This window comes from Hyla sarda, chromosome 3 (assembly GCF_029499605.1).
Source record: "Hyla sarda isolate aHylSar1 chromosome 3, aHylSar1.hap1, whole genome shotgun sequence".
NCBI lineage: Eukaryota > Metazoa > Chordata > Amphibia > Anura > Hylidae > Hyla > Hyla sarda.
This window is the reverse complement of record NC_079191.1, coordinates 93871694-93894231: the sequence shown is the minus strand read 5'-3', so window position 1 is coordinate 93894231 and position 22538 is coordinate 93871694. Positions and strand designations below refer to the sequence as shown.

Sequence of the window (22538 nt, the reverse complement as noted above, 5' to 3'; positions counted from 1 at the left end):
CAAAAACAGCTAGCGCTAACCCCCAATTATTACCCCGGTACCCAACACCACAAGGGTGCCGGGAAGAGCCGGTACCAACAGGCCCGGAGCATCAAAAATGGCGCTCCTGGGCCTAGGCGGTAACAGGCTGGTGTTATTTAGGTTGGGGAGGGCCAGTAACAATGGTCCTCGCCCACCCTGGTAACGTCAGGCTGTTACTGTTTGGTTGGTATTTGGCTGAGAATAAAAATAGGGGGGACCCTATGCGTTTTTTTTAAATATATTTAATTATTTATTAAAGAAAAAAAACGCATAGGGTCCCCCCTATTTTCATTCTCAGCCAAATACCAACCAAACAGTAACAGCCTGACGTTCCCAGGGTGGGCGAGGACCATTGTTACTGGCCCTCCCCAGCCTAAATAATGCCAGCCTGTTACCGCCTAGGCCCAGGAGCGCCATTTTTGATGCTCCAGGCCTGTTGGTACCGGCTCTTCCCGGCACCCCTGTGGTGTTGGGTACCGGGGTAATAATAGGGGGTTAGCGCTAGCTGTTTTTGTGGCTAACGCTAAGCCCAGGTTAGTAATGGACTCTGTCTATAAGACAGCTTCCACTACTAAGCCTGTCTAGTAAAGTAAGAAAAAAACACAACAGGTTTTAAAAATTTTTTATTACAAAAAACACTCCCCCACAAGCCCTCGTTAACCATTTTATTAAAATCAAACAAAGAAAAACGCTGGTCATCGAAGTAGTCCACCGAATCCGAAGGAGTCCACAGGATACACGGATCTGAAATGAGAAGAAAACAAAAAAAATGGGTTAGTACATTTATTATCACCTGCTCACACATCTCCCGCCCCGCACGACTACAACTGCCAGCATGCCCTTACAGTAAGGACATGCTGGGAGTTGTAGTTGTGTGGTGCAGGAGATGTGTGGGCAAGTGACAAGCTTGTCCCCTGCCCCCAGCTGCAGGACTACAACTCCCAGCATGCCCTTACAGTAAGGTGGGGCGGAGGCCGGGCACAGTGTTTCCCAACCTGGGACTTGTAGTTTTGCAACATCTGGAGGCACCCTGGTTGGGAAACACTGTTTTAGGCCAGTGTTTCCCAACCAGGGTGCCTCCAGATGTTGCAAAACTACAAGCCCCAGCATGCCTGGACAGTCAAAGGCTGTCTAGGCATGCTGGGAGTTGTAGTTTTGCAACATCTGGAGGCAACCTGGCTGGGAAACACTGGCCTAAAACAGTGTTTCCCAACCAGGTTGCCTACAGATGTTGCAAGACTACAAGCCCCAGCATGCCTGGACAGTCAAAGGCTGTCTAGGCATGCTGGGAGTTGTAGTCTTGCAACATCTGTAGGCAACCTGGTTGGGAAACACTGGCCTAAAACAGTGTTTCCCAACCAAGGTGCCTCCAGATGTTGCAAGACTACAAGCCCCAGCATGCCTGGACAGTCAAAGGCTGTCTAGGCATGCTGGGAGTTGTAGTTTTGCAACATCTGGAGGCAACCTGGCTGGGAAACACTGGCCTAAAACAGTGTTTCCCAACCAGGGTGCCTCCAGATGTTGCAAGACTACAACTCCCAGCATGCCTAGACAGCCTTTGACTGTCCAGGCATGCTGGGGCTTGTAGTCTTGCAACATCTGTAGGCAACCTGGTTGGGAAACACTGTTTTAGGCCAGTGTTTCCCAACCAGGGTGCCTCCAGATGTTGCAAAACTACAACTCCCAGCATGCCTGGACAGCCAAAGGCTGTCCAGGCATGCTGGGAGTTGTAGTTTTGCAACATTTGGAGGCACACTGGTTGGGAAGCTTGCGCAACTTACCGGCTTCCGTAGGATCCAGCGCTCCACGACACTGCCGCGCGACGATCTCCGACAGAGATCGTCGCTGGAGCCTCGGAAGGGTAAGTGAACGTCTTCGGCGGTCCCCTTCAGCTGTTTAGTTTTGCAACAGCTGGAGGACTACAGTTTACAGACCACAAACCAGTGGTCTGCAAACTGTGGCCCTCCAGCTGTTGCAAAACTACAACACCCAGCATGCCCTGACAGCCAAAGCCTATGGCTCTCAGGGCAGGAGCCCGGGCTGACATTACAGTGCAGTCGCCCGGGCTCCTCATACGGCCTCCCCGCTACCTCCCCCCCCCCCTTGTCTCCCGCAGTGAGGGTAGCGGGGAGAAAGTATGTCGGAGCCCGGGCGGCAGTAGCTTTTCCTGCTCCATGTTGGAGCTGGAGTAAATTTAGTCAATTTTTACGGCCGTTGCGACAGTTTATTGCCCAACTGCGACTGTCTCAGTTAATAAATTCCTGACCACTGCAAGTAAAAACTGAAAACTTGCGTAAATTAAGCGGGAAAAAAAATTTGACTTTCTAGCTCTTGCTAGGGAAAGTTGCACAATTTATAGGGTAGGCGCAATTGCGACAATTTTGCGCCAAAAATAGTCAGAAAAAAATGACTAAACCCCTTAGTAAATGCCCCCCATTGTATATGTGAACCCAAAAATTTTTTATTTTGAATATCCATTTTCCTTACAAGCAGAGAGCTTCAAAGTTAGAAAAATGCTACATTTTCATTTTTTTCATCAAATTTTGGGATTTTTCCCCAAGAAAGGATACAAGTTACCATAAAATTTTACCACTAAGTTAAAGTAGAATATGTCACGAAAAAACAATCTCGGAATCAGAATGATAACTAAAAGCATTCCAGAGTTATTAATGTTTAAAGTGACAGTGGTCAGATGTGCAAAAAACGCTCTGGTTCTTAAGGTGTAAAATGGCCGGGTCCTTAAGGGGTTAATCTATAATATATCAAAAGTTTTTTTGATGAGAGGTACCCTTTAAATGGGATTCCCCCGCAATTCAGCAGAATTTCCACACAGTATATTTCCCATTAAAGTATATTTTCCATTTCTTTTAAATACACTTTTTTGATTAGACTTAAAAACTGCAGTAGATAAGAAAAACAAACAAGAAAGAAAAGCGCCCTGTGTGACAGCAGGTAGTAAAATGACTGGTGGCTAGGGGCATTTTTCAGGTTACCTATGTAGGATAGATATAGTGCAGGCACCATAGGGTAGTGTTAGCAAAGTAGCAGTGGGGCAGTTGCCCATAGCAACAAGATAAAAATTAAAGACGCAATGGGCAACTTCTTCACTGTTCCTCTGCACAGGTTTCCCCTAATAGACTTAAAGGGGTACTCCGATGGAAAACAAAACTGGTGCCAGAAAGTTATACAGATTTGTAAATTACTTCTATTAAAAATCTTAATCCTTCCAGTACTTATCAGCTGCTGTTTACTACTGAAAAAGTTATTTTCTTTTTGAATTACTTTTCTGTCTGACCACAGTGCTCTCTGCTGACACCTCTTTCCATGTCAGGAACTGTCCAGAGTAGAAGCAAATCCTCATAGCAAACCTCTTCTGAACAGTTCCTGACATGGACAGGGGAGGCAGCAGAGAGCACTGTGGTCAGACAGAAAATAAATTCAAAAAGAAAAGAACTTTCTCAGTAGTAAACAGCAGCTGAAAAGTACTGGAAGGATTAAGCTTTTTAAATACAAGAAAAGTACAAATTTGTTTAACTTTCTGGCACCAGTTGATTTAATTAAAAAAATTTAAAAAAAAATTGAATGTTTCCCACTAGAGTACCCCTTTAACGCCAGAGAGCAGTGCAAGGGGCACTTACAAACAACAGCCAATCAGAGAGAAGCGCTGGGCAAGTTATCCGCAGCAGCCAATCAGAAAGCAGTGCAGAGGGGCAGTTATACCCAGCAGCCAATCAGAGAGCAGTGTAGAGGGCAGTTATACCCAGCAGCCAATCAGAGAGCAGCGCAGAGGGTAGTTATACCCAGCAGCCAATCAGAGAGCAGTGTAGAGGGCAGTTATACCCAGCAGCCAATCAGAGAGCAGCGCAGAGGGTAGTTATACCCAGCAGCCAATCAGAGAGCAGCGCAGAGGGCAGTTATACCCAGCAGCCAATCAGAGAGCAGCTTTCGCTGTCCTCCTGGATGAGGAGTATGTGTGCTGCGCCCTGATTGGCTTCCCCTGATACAGCTGTACATGGTCTCCGGTGCTCGGGACCGGCTCGGTTTCCCCTGAGGCTGCACCTGTTGTCCCGCCGGGTGAGGGGGGAGACATGCCGGAGTCTGCAGAGAGGAGAGCCGAAGTTCTGAGCGCTCCCCTCCCCTCCCGGCTCCTCCCCGCCGCCTTATCCCCGGAGCGGCTGGAAGTTGCTGAGCACTTGTGTGCGCCCCTCCCGGCCCCCATGGCAGAGAACGAGCTGGCCCAGAAGCTGCAGCGCCGCTTGGTGCTGGAAGATGCCCCGACAGAGGGCGAGGTGCCCGGACACCCCGAGCCCAACGGGGGGGAGGAGGAGGAGGAGGGCGAGAAGCCGACCACTGCCTATGCAGACTCCGAGCTGAGTGCCAAGCTGAACCGGAGGAATGACATCAACCAGGGCAACGCCGTGCCATCCAACCGGGGCCACATCTTCAACCCGTACACAGAGTTCAAGGAGTTCTCCCGAAAGCAGATCAAGGATATGGAGGCCATGTTCCGCCAGTGAGTGGGCACCTTGGGGGCTCTGGACGTGGGTAGACTGGCAGCTCTGTGCCCTGCTGTGGGGATAGTTGGCACACCCTGGGCAACTTTTGTAAAACTTCCATAGAAGTTTGTCTTACCTTGTAGCAGTGACTGATGGGGGCATCTTATGGGTCTGTGAAGTTCCCAACTATTGTGCCTCCAGCTGTTGCAAAACTACAACTCCCACCATGGCCGGACAGCCAAAGGCTGTCCGGCCATGGTGGGAGTTGTAGTTTTGCAACAGCTGGAGGCATACTGGTGTGGGTCATGCCATTTCCCAGCACCATTGTAACCTTTTTATGTCAGAAGACTTCCCTATCAGCCCATGCACTGTATACGGGTATGTTCACATGCTGCAGATTTTACTTCCCTATTGAAGTCAATTAGACAAATCTGTATAGTGTCTGGCGAGTGTTTCCCAACCAGTCTGCCTCCAGGTGTTGGGAAACTACAATTCCCAGCATGCCCGAACAGCCAAAGGCTGTCCGGGCATGCTGGAAGTTGTAGTTTTGCAACAGCTGGAGGCACCCTGGTGTAGGTCATGCCATATCCCAACACTGTCATAGCCTTCTAATATCAGAAGACTTCCCTACCAGCCGGTGCACTGTACTGTATAAGGGTGTGTATATATATATATATGTGTGTATGTTCACATGCTGCATATTGAAGGTAACTATTTAGTGTTTGGAGAGTGTGAACATTACCCTAGGGCCAGGGCTGGTGCAAGGATTTTTGCCACCCAAGGGGAAAGCTAATTTTGCCTCCCCATGACCCCGCCTATTGGCTCCGTCATATGACATGCCCTCCTTACTACTGGGGTGACACACTGTAACAAACCTCCTCCTCATGTAATCTCCTTACTACTGGGGCAACACACTGTAATAAACCTCCTTCTTATGTTCTCATTACTACTGGGGTGACACACTGTAACAAACCTTCTTATGTTATCTCATTACTACTGGGGTGACACACTGTAACAAACCTCCTCCTCATGTAATCTCCTTTACTACTGGGGTGACACACTGTAACAAACCTCCTCCTCATGTAATCTCCTTTACTACTGGGGTGACACACTGTAACAAACCTCCTTCTTATGTTCTCATTACTACTGGGGTGACACACTGTAACAAACCTCCTCCTCATGTAATTTCCTTACTACTGGGGCGACACACTGTAACAAACCCCCTCCTCATGTAATCTCCTTACTACTGGGGAGACACACTGTAACAAACCCCCTCCTCATGTAATCTCCTTACTACTGGGGAGACACACTGTAACAAACCCCCTCCACATGTAATCTCCTTACTACTGGGGAGACACACTGTAACAAACCTCCTCCTCCTCACGTGACGTTGGTTCTAGCTGGGTAGTTGCTTCAGATGCTGGATGGTTACCAACTTTCTTGCAGTGGGCAGAGCGGTGCCCCCATCAAGAGGGCGCTCTAGACGGCTGCCTATTTCTTTCAGTGTCCCCTCCCCAGGTATAAAACATTTTTTTTATTTTCTTTTTACTATAAAACGTCAGCTGTTCAATTGCAACCAATCACATTGCGCCTTTCATATCCCAGTCTGCGATCTGATTGGTTACCCCGCTACGGCATTAGTTTTTAGTGTATCTCCTGTTGGTTCTGTTGTGGGGCATTGAATTCCCAGTTGCCCTCCTGTAGTATCTCTGCTTGCTTATACGTAGTCATAGGATTCTATTAGGGGAATAGCTTCTTATTATGCAGTTCACTGAGTAGGAATGATGGGTCACCAGGGGTAATTCGTGTCGGCATGTCATTGCTTGTGTGTAGGAGTGGAGCCCACCTGATCCAGGTAGCCTGGGGTATTCTGACATCATAGCACTAGGGCTTCCCTTTCCTTCTATTCTTCTTCTCTGGCAGAAAGTCCCCTCCTCCCTTATCCGGGGTGAGCTGCGCTGTTTCACCACAGTCCCCTCCAGCTGAATCATAGTTCCTGTCCGCCCCCATCCTGATAACTTCTCCTTATGATTCAGTGTTTGCAGTCATTTAGATCCCTCTTCTGCACCTACATGGATGCCTGTAGTCAGCACGCTTCCCCTTCCGTCTGCCTGATTCATGCTGTAACCTTGTGAAGTTTACACTCCCATGTGCCTGCACTGTAAAGCATGGAGGACAAATCTCCAGACTCCAAAATAACTGCTGCCAGTGTTGGCATTGTATAGGGTCACCCGTCATCCGTACTAAAGGTAACAAATGTCGTATAGCAGTGATCTCCAAACTGTGGACCTCCAGCTGTTGCAAAACTACAACTCACAGCATGCCCGGACAGCCAACGGCTGTCCGGGCATGCTGGGAGTTGTAGTTTTGCAACAGCTGGAGCCACACTGGTTGGGAAACACTGCTCTAAAGGCTGCAAAACAGGTCACAGCCCTTGGCTGACCGGGCATGCTGGGAGTTGTAGTTTTGCAACAGCTGGAGGAACACTGGTTGGGAAACACTGCTCTAAAGGCTGCAAAACAGGTCCCAGCCCTTGGCTGTCCGGGCATGCTGGGAGTTGTAGTTTTGCAACAGCTGAAGGCACACTGGTTGGGAAACACTGCTCTAAAGGCTGCAAAACAACAGGTCCCAGCCCTTGGCTGTCCGGGCATGCTGGGAGTTGTAGTTTTGCAACAGCTGGAGGCACACTGGTTGGGAAACACTGCTCTAAAGGCTGCAAAACAGGTCCCAGCCCTTGGCTGTCCGGGCATGCTGGGAGTTGTAGTTTTGCAACAGCTGAAGGCACACTGGTTGGGAAGTACTGCCCTAGACAGTGTACGGCTTTTCAGCTAGTTCAAAACTATAACATCCAGCATATTCAAACAGCTAAAAGCTATCAGTGCATACTGAGAGTTGTAGTTTCTACCTCCAGTTGTCGAAAAACTACAACTCCCAGCATGCCCGGATAGCCGTTGGCCATCTGTAGTGGAGTTGTCCATTGGTTGCCTATAGCAGTGGTCTCCAAACTGTGCACCTCCAACTGTTGCAAAACTACAACTCCTATCATGCTTGGACAGCCAAAGGCTGTCCGGGCATGCAGGGAGGAGTTGTTTTGCAACAGCTGGAGGCACCCTGGTTGGGAAAATTGCTCTAAAGACTGCAAAACAACAAGTCCCAGCCTTTGGCTGTCCGGGCATGCTGGGAGTTGTTGTTTTGCAACAGCTGGAGGCACACTGGTTGGGAAACACTTGGCATATACAGATATAGGAATACTTAGTCGAACGTAGAATGTTTAATGCAAGGCTTGGCTGTGTACATCGGGGTCATATGTTTGTGAGACTACAACCCCCATCATGCAGGCACAAAAAGAATTGCAACAGCTGGTTGGGAAATGCTGGTTTGATGCATACACAGAACATATATGTGTGAAGTATCCACAGAGCGCTATTCACCCGACAGAGGGCAAAGGGCAGGAAGGGGGGTTTATCATTGTATTTACGCAATTTTTTATGTGTACATTTTTGCACAAACTGCAGAATTGGTGTGACTTTTTAGCTTTCCCACTTCTTAAAGGACAACTGCAGCGGCATTACACTTATCCCCTTTCCACAGGATAGGGGATAAGTGTTAGATCGCGGGGGGGGGTCCGACTGCTGGGCCCCCCACGATCTCCCTAACGGGGCGCCACCATTAGCGCTCATGGTGAGCTCTAAGGCGCGTAGCATCGACCTAGAGGTCGACGGTGATGCCCCATCTCCTCCCCGTCCACATACAGTTCTATGGGGGACGCGGGGAGGCACGAATGCTGCCTCCCCGCCTCTCCCTAGAGATGTATGGAGGAGGCGTGCCGGCTGCAACGTCATGCTGCGGCTGGCACGTCCCCTGCACGGGACAGCCGCGGCCCCGTACAGGAGATCACAGCGTTCGGACCCCCCGCAATCATTTATCCCCTATTTTGAGGATAGGGGATAAGTGTTTGCAATGCTGCAGATGTCCTTTAAGTTATTTTGTATAAACTTAGGATGAAGTCAAATGTGCTTTGCCTTTTGCAGCGTACTTAGATGTAAACTATTTATGAAGAGCGCAGGTTTTTCTTTTTTTCAAATAAATTTGGCGCAAGTACTCAGGACGTTTGTGCGGTTAAATGGCAGTAGAATAAGGCCCCTTTCACACTATAAAATTCATCTGATTTAAAGATCCGTTTGATGTTCCGTTATGAAAACCCCTGAAAATCGTCCGTTAGGATATCCCATTATAGTCTATGGGATTTTTACACTATCCGTTATAACCCGTTATTAATAACGGACTTTATTTTGTAACGGAAGATAGTACCTGGAGAAGTAGTGCATGCATTATTTCTTCCGTTCATTCTCCCGTCACAAAATAAAGTCCGTTATTAATAAACGGGCTATAACGGGTTAAAACTGATCATGAAAAAATCCCATAGACTATAATGGGATTTTCTAACAGCCAATTTTCAGGGTTTTCGTAACGGAATATCAAACGGATCTTTAAATCGGATGAATTTTATAGTGTGAAAGGGGCCTAACTTGCCACCTTGTGTGAATGTTCTCTTCTAGCTCAAAAAGTCCCCTTGAGGTGCGTGTCCTGAAATGGTTAATGAGTGTGACTAGGAGTATGTGTAAGAGCTGCCAGACCTTCCCTCTAGAGCAGATATGTAATGGCCCTGGGGTCATTGTGTTCAGCGCTGGAGCCTGGCACTGAAGCAATGTAACCTCGCCCTCCCGTGCCGGTGAGGAGCGCCCAGACGGTGCATTTCCAGCCTCTAACGCCGGCCTACAGCTGGTCTGGTGTCACTGACAATCATAGCTTTGTCACCGGGGTCCTGGGAACAGTTGTCCGCTGTGCTACATCCCCTCCCAGACATCATGGACTAAACTACCAAAAAAAGTCCTGTACATTGTCCCTCAGTAAGGCTGCATGCACACCATGTTTATGCTATACAGTTCTCATATACGGGTTCAAGTTAAAAACCGTATAGAAAACCGTATGCATTGACTTAACATTGTAAACCGTATGTCAAAACGTATCATCCGGTTTAGTCCGTTTTGCGTCTTATACGTTTTTTTTTTTTTTTTTTTTTTTAACCGTACCCAAAACTATCACGCTTTTTGGTCCGGGTGAAAAACCGTATTAAACCGTATAAGTTTTATTTATTTTTTTATCATGGGAGTCAATGGGAACGGTATGTGCGTACAGTTCCATCCGGTTTGCTTTGCACCATACGGTTTTTGACTTTGCACTGTTTTTTTTTCTTGGAATTTCAATCAAACAAGTGAAACTTTACTGAAAATGGGAGTGAAAAGTTTAACGTATAAGTTTTTTTTTCTTAAAAAAAACGGATGCAACCACACATCATTTTTCAAACCGTATAAGGGTTGAAATTTGAACACACATTTTGATACGGTTTAGTCAGGTTTTGAGGAATCCGTTTTTCATCAAAGACTTGATATGGGAACTGTATAGCAAAAACGTGGTGTGCATGCCTTAGGGTAGGGTGGGTTCACACCACATTTTTGCAATACAGTTCCCGTATCAGGTTTTTGATGGAAAAACAGATTCCTCAAAACCTGACTAAACTGTATGAAAACATGTGTACAAATGTTAACCCGTATGGAAAGAAAAAATAAAAAATTTGGACAATAACGGATGCAAACTCATCCGTTTTCCATAGACTTCTATGTTAAATTTACTGTATCAGTTTTTTTCTTCCATTTTTTTGACTGAAGAAAAAATACAGCATGTGCCGTTTTTTCTGCCGTCAAAAAAACGGAAATGAGTGCAGATGGGTACAAATGGATGTAAACAGATTGTAAAAAAAATCCCATTGACATTGAATGGGGTTTTTTAAAAACCGTTTTTAATCCGTTTACATCCTGCAAGAACAGAACCGAAACTGGGATAGAAAAAAACAGGGACAGACAGCCATGTGAACGCACCCTAATACTTTCACAATGAGGCTTCTTCTCCCGATCGGACCTCCGCCCCTGCCTGCAGCCATATGGTTTTGGCCATGCCAGGACATTCCAACATGCCAGCGCTAGGACCGCTTGGAAATGCACTTCTTTGCGGAATCCGCACAAAGAATAGACCTGTCTAGTCTTTCTGCAGACGCTGGAATCAGAATCTCCGCGGCAGAAACATCTGGTGCAGAAATTCTGCTGTGTGCACAGTGCAGCAGAATCCCTTTGAAATCAAGGTGACTCTGCTGCAGTGGAATGTCCGTGCTGAATTCTTCTGCGGAATTCAGAAGGGAAATTCTGCCGTGTGAACATAGCCTTATTGTCTATACATGGCTGCCAATGAACGAGCACATCACTTTGCCTCCTCCGTAGTGGTACACTGCACTAAAAGGGGTATTCCACTGCATTTTTTTTTATTTCAACTGGCTCCAGAAAGTTAAACAGATTTGTAAATGACTTCTATTAAAAAATCTTAATCCTTCCAATAATTATCAGCTGCTGAAGTTGAGTTGTTCCTTTCTGTCTGACCACAGTGCTCTCTGCTGACATCTCTGCTTGTCTCGGGAACTGCACAGAGTAGAAGAGGTTTGCTATGGGGATTTGCTTCTATTCTGGACAGTTCCCGAGACAGGTGTCATCAGAGAGCACTTAGACAGAAAAGAAAAACTCAACTTTAGCAGCTCATAAGTACTGAACGGATTAAGATTTTTTTAATAGAAGTAATTTACAAATCTTTTTAACTTTATGGAGCCAGTTGAGATATATATGTTTTTTTTCCCCCTGGATAACCCCTTTAAGCAAGGTGCGCATGCGCAGTGGAGGAGGCATGAAAGGGAAGTGGAATGTCCATAGAGAATAATGGAACAGGATGAAATGTCCATAGAGAATAATGGAAACTTTATATTTGAATTAGAGACACAATGATTGGACAAATAACATTTTTGCAGGCGTTCTCTCTAAGCCCAGTAGCTTTGTTTAATGTTCAGATTAAGTTGGATTATCATTGTTTTTCTCTGGAATGACAAGGGTGAATAACAGAGTGGAATGTCCATAGAGTATAATAGGAAGTAGAATTATGAGCTAAATTATTATGTAGGAAATTAACCTTTACCAGTATTAGGATTAATTGTCATGGTCCAAGAAGGGTTTGTCCTTACATACTCACTGGGGTAGGCTATGAATGTAGCCTCACCTCACAATTATGGCATACGGGTTCTGTATCAGTTTTTGGTTTCCCTAAATGGGAAACAATAAAAACGGACACCACCGTATGTATTTTTGCATTGAGTGCAATGTTATAAAAATTGTATGTTTTTTTATAACCTAACATATCCAAAAACCGGACAGTCCTGTGGCCAAAACTGTAGTTGACCATGGTTTTGCGCACAGAAAAAAAAAATTACAAGATCAAAACCGTACACAACTGGATACATGTAGTTGTGTACAGTTTTGTACGGCATGTCATTTAAAGGGGTACTCCGGGGGAAAACCATATATATTTTTTTTAGGTCTTTATAAGTCAACTGGTGCCAGAAAGTTAAACAGATTTGTAAATTACTTCTATCAAAAAAATCTTTACCCTTCCTGTACTTTTTAGCAGCTGTATGCTACATAAGAAATTCTGTTCTTTTTCAATTTCTTTTTTGTCTTGTCCACAGTGCTCTCTGCTGACACCTGATGCCCATATCAGGAACTGTCCAAAGCAGCATAGGTTTGCTATGGGGATTTTCTCCTGCTCTGAACAGTTCCTGATACGAACATCAGGTGTCAGCAGAGAGCACTGTAGACAAGACAAAAAAGAAATTGAAAAAGAACAGAATTTCTTATGTAGCATACAGCTGCTAAAAAGTACTGGAAGGATTAAGATTTTTTTAATAGAAGTCATTTACAAATCTGTTTAACTTTCTGGCACCAGTTCATAAAAAAAAAAAATAAATAGTTTTCCACCGGAGTACCCCTTTAATACGGTTGCATACGGTTTTCATTAAATGTTCTACTACAAGACTAAGAATTAAAGTATTCCTGTATCAGCATTTAGAGAGGAGGAAGGCACCTCATGTGCGGGATCAGCAGATCTTGTTAGTGGGGGTGGGGGACGGTAATTCCCAAACCGCTTACCAAAGTTGGTTGTGCGCCCACACACAACAAGGTAAAGTGCAGAAGAGATGTACAAGAAGGTCCACTGCAGCCCTCCTGGGTAGAAGTAAAATCAAAACCGAATGACCATGGATTCAGGAGTTTGTCTGGCGCAGAGAGGAACCATCAGGAAGCCAAGTAAAATCAATGGATTTATTAAATGCAACGCGTTTCGCTGCGCATGCGCAGCTTCATCAGGCATCTGATGCCTGATGAAGCTGCGCATGCGCAGCGAAACGCGTTGCATTTAATAAATCCATTGATTTTACTTGGCTTCCTGATGGTTCCTCTCTGCGCCAGACAAACTCCTGAATCCATGGTCATTCGGTTTTGTATCAGCATTTGTCAAGTGTTTCCCAACCAGGGTGCCTTCAGCTGTTGCAAAACTACATCTCCCAGCATGCCCGGGCAGCCTTTGGCTGTCCATACATGCTAGGAGTTGTAGTTTTGCAACAGTTGGAGGTCCACAGTTTGGAGACCACTGGTATATATACTACCTTTTAATATGGACAACTCCACTACAGATGGCTAACGGCTGTCCGGGCATGCTGGGAGTTGAAGTTTTGCGACAACTGGGGGGGCACAAACTACAACTCTCAGTATGCACTGATAGCTTTTAGCTGTTTGAACATGCTGGATGTTATAGTTTTGCACTAGCTGAAAAGGCGTACACTGTCTAGGGCAGTGCTTCCCAACCAGTGTGCCTCCAGCTGTTGCAAAACTACAACTCCCAGCATGCCCGGACAGCCAACGGCTGTCCGGGCATGCTGGGAGTTGTAGTTTTGCAACAGCTGGAGGCACACTGGTTGGAAAGCACTGCCGTAGACAGTGTACTAAAATACAACTTACTGGGGAAGTAAGAAATGCTGTTTAGCAAGTCTGACTCAAAATAAAAGCTCATCACGTTGTAGCTGTAACAATGTGACTGCGCCGTCTTAGGTTCTCTCTTCCGTGTAGACATGTAGGGAATGACCTTCCTCTACCATCTTATCTGGATAGAAATTTCTTGACAAGTTACAACAGTGACCCATACCAGGGGGAGGGAAGTTCCTTCCAGTGCGGTGACACATTCCTTTATATCTAACACTGATAACACAATCGTCTCACACAGAGGGATTTTATACTCTCTCTGGTAGAGAGGTTTATTAGACTTTTATTAGTTTACCTGTAAAGTTTTTGTCTTGTTTTACGTGGTGGTTTTAAATCCTTCTGTAGATCTATCATTTGGCATCTTAAATGGCCACTGTCATTTGGGATAACTTTTTTTTCAAATTTGACAGGGCATGAAAAGGTAGGACTTTTTGTAATGTATTCCTGGTATTACAATGTTTATTTATATAAGAAATGTTACCATATACCGTATGTATCGGCGTATAACACGCATTTTCTAAACAACATTTTTTAGCTTAGTCTGTCTGCGTGTTATACGCCGATAAACTCTTTCTGATGAAGGGATTGACAGGCGGAGAGTTCACTTGGGTATAAGCCGAAAAATCGTGCTGAAAAAACTCAAAATTATACTCGAGTATATATGGTAAGCCTTTATACAAATATCTACACTTCTATACATGTATTGTACAGTGTATGTTACGCCGAGCGCTCCGGGTCCCCGCTCCTCCCCGGAGCGCTCGCAGCGTTTTCTCATTCGCAGCGCCCCGGTCAGACCTGCTGACCGGGTGCGCTGCGATATTACTCCCAGCCGGGATGCGATTCGCGATGCGGGACGCGCCCGCTCGCGATGCGCATCTCGGCTCCCGTAACTGACCCGTTCCCAGTCTGTGTTGTCCCGGCTCCTTAGGGCGCGCGCCGGGTCTCTGCCATTTAAAGGGCCGCTGCGCCACTGATTGGCGCAGCAGGCCTAATCAGTATTCTCACCTGTGCACTCCCTATGTATACCTCACTTCCCCTGCACTCCCTCGCCGGATCTTGTTGCCATTGTGCCAGTGAAAGCGTTCCCTTGTGTGTTCCTAGCCTGTGTTCCAGACCTCCTGCCGTTGCCCCTGACTACGATCCTTGCTGCCTGCCCTGACCTTCTGCTACGTCCGACCTTGCTCTTGTCTACTCCCTTGTACCGCGCCTATCTCAGCAGTCAGAGAGGTTGAGCCGTTGCCGGTGGATACGACCTGGTTGCTACCGCCGCTGCAAGACCATCCCGCTTTGCGGCGGGCTCTGGTGAATACCAGTAGTAACTTAGAACCGGTCCACCAGCACGGTCCACGCCAATCCCTCTCTGGCACAGAGGATCCACCTCCAGCCAGCCGAATCGTGACAGTGTACACACGGTTATTGCTGGCGGTGGGGTTCCAGAGCCCTGGATGTTATAAGTCCAGTTATTATCCACTATTTATTTACACAGAGCTCTATTATCATCCTATGTATGTGCGTCCTGTGATGGTAACAGAGGCCGTCTTTTCTGGAGGTATATAGAGGTGTGTGCTATACTATATATACAGTGTACTACTGACTACTACTATAAATGGGCTGTGTTTGGGAAACATGCGCCTCCCCCAATCTCCGCATCTACCATAACATCCACTTTAGACTTTCTTTTTTTTTTTTTTCCACTCTTTAAATCAGCACCGAATCCATGTGAACAGGAGCTGTGTGCTCTCTGGGCTGGAATGCTTTCCTATTTTTAGTTCTGTTCCCAGATTTCTTGACTTCAGGGCCTGAATCTGTGGATGGCTGTTAACTACTATATAGCAGGAAAGGATTCAGTGAAGTATTCATGTGGATTCTCTGTATTCTTTGTCCTCAAACATCCTACTTTTCCGCCTGCTGATGGCCAACTTCTGTTTTGGTGACTTGCCTAACAAATACAGTGATCCCGCAACATACAATGGTCCAGAAAAGACCATTGTAAGTTGAAACCAGACTCAACATACAATGCTACAGATAGTCTAGATCTGTGAAACATGTCAATGATGGAAGAACTGACCAATCACAATGTGCATTCACTGGTAAAACCCCTGTATTACTGAAGAGTATGCACTGACTGATGTCTGGTAGCGCCCCCTACAGTACAGGGGGGTATTACATGTTATTCCATGTTCTGTACACTTTACCTGTACCAGGGTTACCTGCTCCTTTGGACACCATGTTACTTTTTTTAGGACATTGCATGTACTGTACAGATGCTCCTGTCTTCTACATTGACCAGTGTTTCCCAAGCAGGGTGCCCACAGCTGTTGCAAAACTACAACTCCCAGCATGCCCGGACAGCCTTTGGCTGTCCGGGCATGCTGGGAGTTGTAGTTGTGCAACAGCTGGATGCTCCCTGCTTGGGAAACACTGACAGACAGTGATTTACAACTCCCAGCAGATCTTTCTTACTTTTATATGTAAGGATTTGCTTTATCTATTTTAGATATCTACTTATTTTTCTTTAATCCTCACCTTTTCCTATTTTTGATGACATTTTGGTGGCTTCAGAACCAATTACCAGGTTTCCATAGAATTATGGTCTCAACATACAATGGTTTCCACATACAATGGTCGTCCTGCGACCAATTAATATTGTAACTTGAGGGACCACTGTGTGTGTGTATATATATGTGTAATATATATATTGTATATATTCCTGTATATACAGGGACAGACTCAAATGTAAAAGATTGTGGGAACTGCAGGGCTGGGAGTCTGATTATGCAAGGTTGCACATTTGTCATGTCATGAGACATACACAGGATAATCTCCAGGTTAGTAGCGCACCAAAATAAAACCTTTAGGACAAAGACTGAAAATTTAGGCTGTGCTTAACCAAAACCAAAAATGCATTGCCCATCCCCCTTAAAGGAGATCTGCAGCCAGACACTCATCCCTTATCTGCAGGGAAGGGGATAAGTGTCTGATGAGAGGCAGAGATGCAGCGTTCGTGTATCCCCACCTCTCTCCAATAGAGCTGTGTGGACGGGGCATGTCATCTACCTCAGTGAGGTCGACCACAGGTGCCTTAGCTGCGGTAAAGCCGTGTCCCTGTATGGGAGATCGCGGGGGTCCCAGCAGTCAGACCCCCACGATCAGACACTTATCCCCTATCCTGCTGATAGGGGATTAGTGTCTGGCTGCAGTACTCCGTTAATAACAAAAGGTTTTGTAGAGGATTATTTTACTACACATGCTGGTTAGATTACTTAAATAATGCTCTGCAGCTGACCCAAAATTACCAGTTTTCCAACAGCTGCAGAGCATTGCACTGTTTCAGGGCATACTGGGAGTTGAAGTACTAGTTTGGGGTCTGCTGCAGAGCTATAGGCTGTGTCAGGGCATGCTGGGAGTTGCAGAAAGTTGCTAACTTAGAGTACCTGTCACTAAATAAACTTTTCTAAACTAAGTCAGTCTATGTTCCCTTACTACTCCTAACACCCCTCCCACCCTTAGAAAAAATTTCAGAGCTTTAAAAAGCTCTGTATTTTACCATTCTTTTTGCTGACATAGTGAAATCGTCCAGCAGAAGAAAGTGGGCGTTTCCCAGCAGGCATGACATCACTGAAGCCTGCTGGGGGGACCACTTCCACCATCACATGGTTGCAGCATTGTGATGAATAGAAAACCTCAAGCTTTGTGCAGCAGCTTTCAGTCTGTGTATCTTTCAGTGAGGCTCTTTGCAGCTTTTAATGAGGCTCTATGCAGACTTCAGTGAGGCTCTGTTCAGCTTTGTCTGTGCAGCAGCTTTCAGTGAGGCTCTGTGCAGCTGTCAATCAAGCTCAGTAAGGAGAAACACTTCCTGAGTTTGGTCTCCTGCCATTACAAGCAGGAGACCAAAATCTGAGATTTTGACCAGACTGAATGTGTTCTGGCCAAGAAGGGAGACCCCTGGTGGCTAGAAGTATACAGCCAAAAAAAGAACCTAAAACATTATTTTTTGGGGGGCTTTTTGTTTTAATGGAAGTCAATTATAAAAGTTATTTATTTGGTATAAGGAATCAAATATTAAAAATCCTGTTAAATGACAGTGCCCATTTAAACTCCCAGCATATTTTGACGCAGACTATGGCTCTGCAGCTGACCCAGACCAAAACTAGAACTCCCAGCATGTTGCACTTTAGAAGTTCTACTATTTTGCTATTTAGTAAACTTGCTGGGAGTTGTATTTCTGGTTTTGATCAGCTGCAGAGCCATCGGTTGTGTGTCAGGGCATGCTGGGTGTTGCAGTCAGTTACTAACTACAAATCTCACCATGCCCTGACAGCCAATGGCTCTGCAGCTGACCCATAACTCTCTGCGCTATGTACACCAGGGAGTGCAGGACAGCCCAAGACTTCACTAGTCTGCGGTGCTCCCCGGGCTCAGTGTCCGTGTACTGGGCCCTCGGGACAGTGGTCATATTGTTCCCTGGGCAGTAGTGTCCGAGACAGGAGGGGAGGACTCTGCTGATTCAGACCCAACAGATTGGATCAGCTGCAGCCATATCCCCTTACCAAGTAATCCATACATACACAGGAACCAAAACAAATAGCCACAGGGAAAAAAGTATTGAACACACTTACTGATTTTAATTTAATACGATGTACAAAACCCTTTGTTAGTAATAACCGCTTCAAGACGCCTCCTGTATGGAGAAACTAGTCGCATGCATTGCTCTGAGGTTATTTTTGACCATTCTTCCACCCAAACATTTGGTTAGAAATTAAATAGCATGGTTTATTTATAGAAAGTAGCACACATTTTACTAGACAATAATTCAGCTTTCTTTACTTAAAACAACAGCCCCCTCATTGAACATTAGTTAGATCAGTTTTGAGATTATTATGGTTCTGCTTGTACTCCTTAGGTACGACACTGGAAAGGACAATTTCATAGACCTAATGGAGCTAAAGCTCATGATGGAGAAGCTGGGCGCCCCACAGACTCATCTTGGTTTGAAGAACATGATAAAAGAAGTAGATGAAGATATTGATGGAAAGCTGAACTTCCGAGAGGTATGCGCTCGCTCATTTGTACATTGACAAAAATGCAGGTCTGTGTTTGTATTCCCATTAGTACCGTATATACTCGAGTATAAGCCGACCCGAGTATAAGCCGAGACCCCTAATTTCAACCCAAAATCCCAGGAAAAGTTATTGACTCGAGTATAAGCCTAGGGTGGGAAATACAACATCCCCCCCCCTTGTCATCATCCAGACCCGTCATTAACATCCTCATCATCATCACCGCCTGTCATCATCCAGACCCTCATCATCATCACCTGTCATCATCCCCTTGTCATCATCCCACACATCACCCCCCTTCATCATCCCCTTGTCATCATCCCCACCCCCCTTCATCATCCCCTTGTCATCATCCCCACCCCCCTTCATCATCCCACACACCCCCTTCATCATCCTCTTGTCATGATCCCACACCCCCCCCTTCATCATCCTCTTGTCATCATCCCACACCCCCCCCTTCATCATCCTCTTGTCATCATCCCACACCCCCCCCTTCATCATCCTCTTCTCATCATCCGCCCTCAGTGGTCTTCAACCTGCGGACCTCCAGAGGTTTCAAAACTACAACTCCCGCCTGTCCGGGCTTGCTGGGAGTTGTAGTTTTGAAACCTCCGGAGGTCCGCATGTTGAAGACCACTGCGGCCTTCGACATCATCCAGCCCCCTCTCACCCCCCTTTAGTTCTGTACAGTACTCGCCTCCGCTCGGCGCTGGTCCGGTGCTGCAGGACTGTCCGGAGAGGAGGTGGTCCGGTGGGATAGTGGTTCTGGGCTGCTATCTTCACCGAGGGCGCCTCTTCTCCGCGCTTCCGGCCCGGAATAGAGGCGTTGCCTTGACAATGACGCAGAAGTACGTTGGCAATGAACGTACCTCTGCGTCGTTGTCAAGGCAACGTGACTATTCTGGGGCCGGGCCTGAAGCGCTTAGAAGAGGCCTCCCCGGTGAAGATAGCAGCCCGGAACCACTATCCCACCGGACGACCTCCTCTCCGGACAGCCCTGCAGCACCGGACCAGCGCCGAGCGGAGGTGAGTACTGTACAGAACTAAAGGGGGGTGAGAGGGGGCTGGATGATGTCGAAGGCCGCAGTGGTCTTCAACCTGTGGACCTCCGGAGGTTTCAAAACTACAACTCCCAGCAAGCCCGGACAGCCGATGGCTGCCCGGGCTTGCTGGGAGTTGTAGTTTTGAAACCTCTGGAGGTCCGCAGGTTGAAGACCACTGCGGGTGGAGAGTTCACTCGAGTATAAGCCGAGGGGGGTGTTTTCAGCACGAAAAATCGTGCTGAAAAACTCGGCTTATACTCGAGTATATACGGTAATAAGGAAAAAAGGCCCAGCACTCACCAAGGCTGCAGTGAAGGTGAATCTTTTCTTCACATGTCAGGATAGAAACAGGACACGTTTCGGCATCCTGCCGAAACGTGTCCTGTTTCTATCCTGACATGTGAAGAAAAGATTCACCTTCACTGCAGTCTTGGTGAGTGCTGGGCCTTTTTTCCTTATTACTAGTGAGACATTGCCATGCGCACCACCACCATGGAAGTGCCAACCACTATCTCTTTTGTATTCCCACTGATGAGTAAATAAAAGTAAATGGTTTTCTATACTAATAACAATCTGTGTGTCATTTTGTGGCCTTTTGCAGAGACCCTGAATGCCATCAGATAAAGTGCCTGGTCTTGATATTAAAAATAATCTTTCCCCAGAGCAATTTGTACGTTTTAGGTCTGTTTTGCACAGCAACATTATAAAATCTTTAAAGAAGAAAATCAGAGAGAATTGCACTCACCATCCACAATCTTTATTAGCTGGAGTACGGGCACATACAGCAGAGGAAGGGGCACAACGGGAAAAATTGTTTCGGGCTTGAGAGCGCTTCTTCGAGCCGATGTCACACATCGGCTCAAAGAAGCGCTCTCAAGCGCGAAACAATTTGTCCCGTTGTGCCCCTTCCTCTGCTGTATGTGCCCGTACTCCAGCTAATAAAGATTGTGGATGGTGAGTGCAATTCTCTCTGATTTTCTTCTTTGTGGATTATGTCTTGTTATACGAGCTACACAACCGTTATCTACACCCACGCCTCACCTGCATTGCTACTACACCGCTTCCTCACTAATCAACCCTAGTTCTGCAGTGCCGGGTCCGCACTTCGCCAGCTTTTCATTATAAAATCTTAAGCGTGTGGCATATGTATTGCTATAATTTTAGACCCTATCTGTAGCGGCAGTATGGCCAAAATCTACTCACTGGTGCCAGGTGAATTCATGAGAACCAGATCGCATGCTAGAACCCGATGATTGTATTGGCAAAAGTAGGCTTACAGTAGATCCCAGTGATATGTGTGTGCCCATTTTGGGGTTCCTTGATACCAAGGAAGAAGGATCAAATCTAAAGCTTGTGAACGGACATATGGTGGGTATAAAATCTGTACTTCAGGTCAGTTTCTGCATGGATTCAGTGTGAATTATCCCCACAGCATGTAAAAGACATTTTTAAAACCTGATTGACTATTCTACTACTGTAATATGCTGTGGATTTTAACACTTGAATCCACATTCACAGCATACCTGTCCTGGGTGACAGTAGGCATATACATTAAACAACTTGTTTTCTTGACAGCTTTTCTTTCCGATTGACCCATACACAAGTGCATTAATGATTTTTTGTTTTTAATGGGGAGATGAAAGGAAGCTGTTACCAGCCACCTCTGTGAAAACACAGGACCAGGTATGCTGAAATCTAACATGCCTGATATGTCTTTCCTCAACATAAAGAGACGGAGCACCCCATACACATTAGATGAACATCAAAAAAATGTATGAATTTTGGTGTATCTGAGGGTGCATGTTTATGATGGAATGGGGGTAAATCGCTGTTGGCTGAATTAGCATTTATCTGACAGCTGTCTTAAGTTTATGGTCAGCTTAGGTGTCTGTCACTTTATAGAAATTGTAAGATGTCATACAGACAGTTGTGATTGGTCGGGGTCTAAATGTTCAGACTCCTACAAGTTGTTAGTTCCTTAGACTTACAATGGAGCCCATCTCCTGCAATGTGACAGAAAAGGCAGCAAGCCAAGAGTGAAGCGCTTAGCCAAGTGCTTCACTCCTGGCTTGCTGCCTTTTCTGTCACATTGCAGGAGATGGGCTCCATTGTAAGTCTATGGAGACTGCACTGAGCCAGGGAGTGAAGCACTCATCGGTGTGCTTCTCCCGGCTCGTTGTAGAGATTGGAGGTGGTCTGAACACCCAGAACAATCAAAACTTTTGACATGACTGTGTGACAAGGACACTGGAAGAGTGGTTTCACACACACACACACATACATATATATTGCTGTAATTTATCTACATTCAGCGTGGACACTGATAGTGGCACATACAAATGTGCTATTTTGATATATATTTTTTCTCACTGTTTGGAGCTTTGTTATAAGCATAAAAATAAATGTTATGTTTTAATCTCATCACTCATCAGTGCAATATATAAGAATATATGAGATTACCCGATTATCTATGTGTAAAATCGCATGTTAGTATCGTACATACATACATACATACATACATACATACATATAATTATTTTTTTTTTATCAAGGAAGCTTTGACAGTAGGGCCTCTAGCTTAGAGCTGATCACTGAGATAGATATATATATAAATATTTATTTATTTATTTATTTTTTTTGCTATGTAACAGTGTTTGTCATCTGTCCACATCCAGTATATGGCACTCCCTGTTAAAGAGGTACTCCGGTGGAAAACATTTTTTTTTCTAATCAGCTGGTGCCAGAAAGCTAAACAGAATTGTAAATTACTTCTAGTTAAACATCTTAATCCTTCCAGTACTTATCAGCTGCTGTATGCTCCACTGGAAGTGGAGTTGTTCTTTTCTGTCTGACCACAGTGCTCTCTGCTGACACCTCTGTCCATGTCAGGAACTGTCCAGAGCAGGATAGGTTTGCTATGGGGATTTTCTCCTGCTCTGGACAGTACCT

At 45.8% G+C, this 22538-nt stretch overlaps 1 protein-coding gene across 3 annotated transcripts in view; it reads left to right on the top strand.

Moving 5' to 3' along the window:
• Positions 1-3967: 3967 nt before the first annotated feature.
• EFHD1 (EF-hand domain family member D1) overlaps positions 3968-22538 on the top strand; it is a 38178-nt gene continuing 19607 nt past the window's right edge. Inside the window, exons 1-2 of one of the 3 annotated variants that reach the window (XM_056564630.1) lie at positions 3968-4534; positions 18390-18537. In XM_056564630.1, coding sequence (XP_056420605.1) covers positions 4110-4534; positions 18390-18537 — 573 coding nt within the window. In that variant the 5' untranslated portion in view covers positions 3968-4109. Of the gene's footprint in view, positions 4535-6638; positions 6767-13735; positions 13908-18389; positions 18538-22538 lie in introns of those variants that run through there. The other 2 variants (XM_056564632.1, XM_056564631.1) reach the window with 2 other exon arrangements.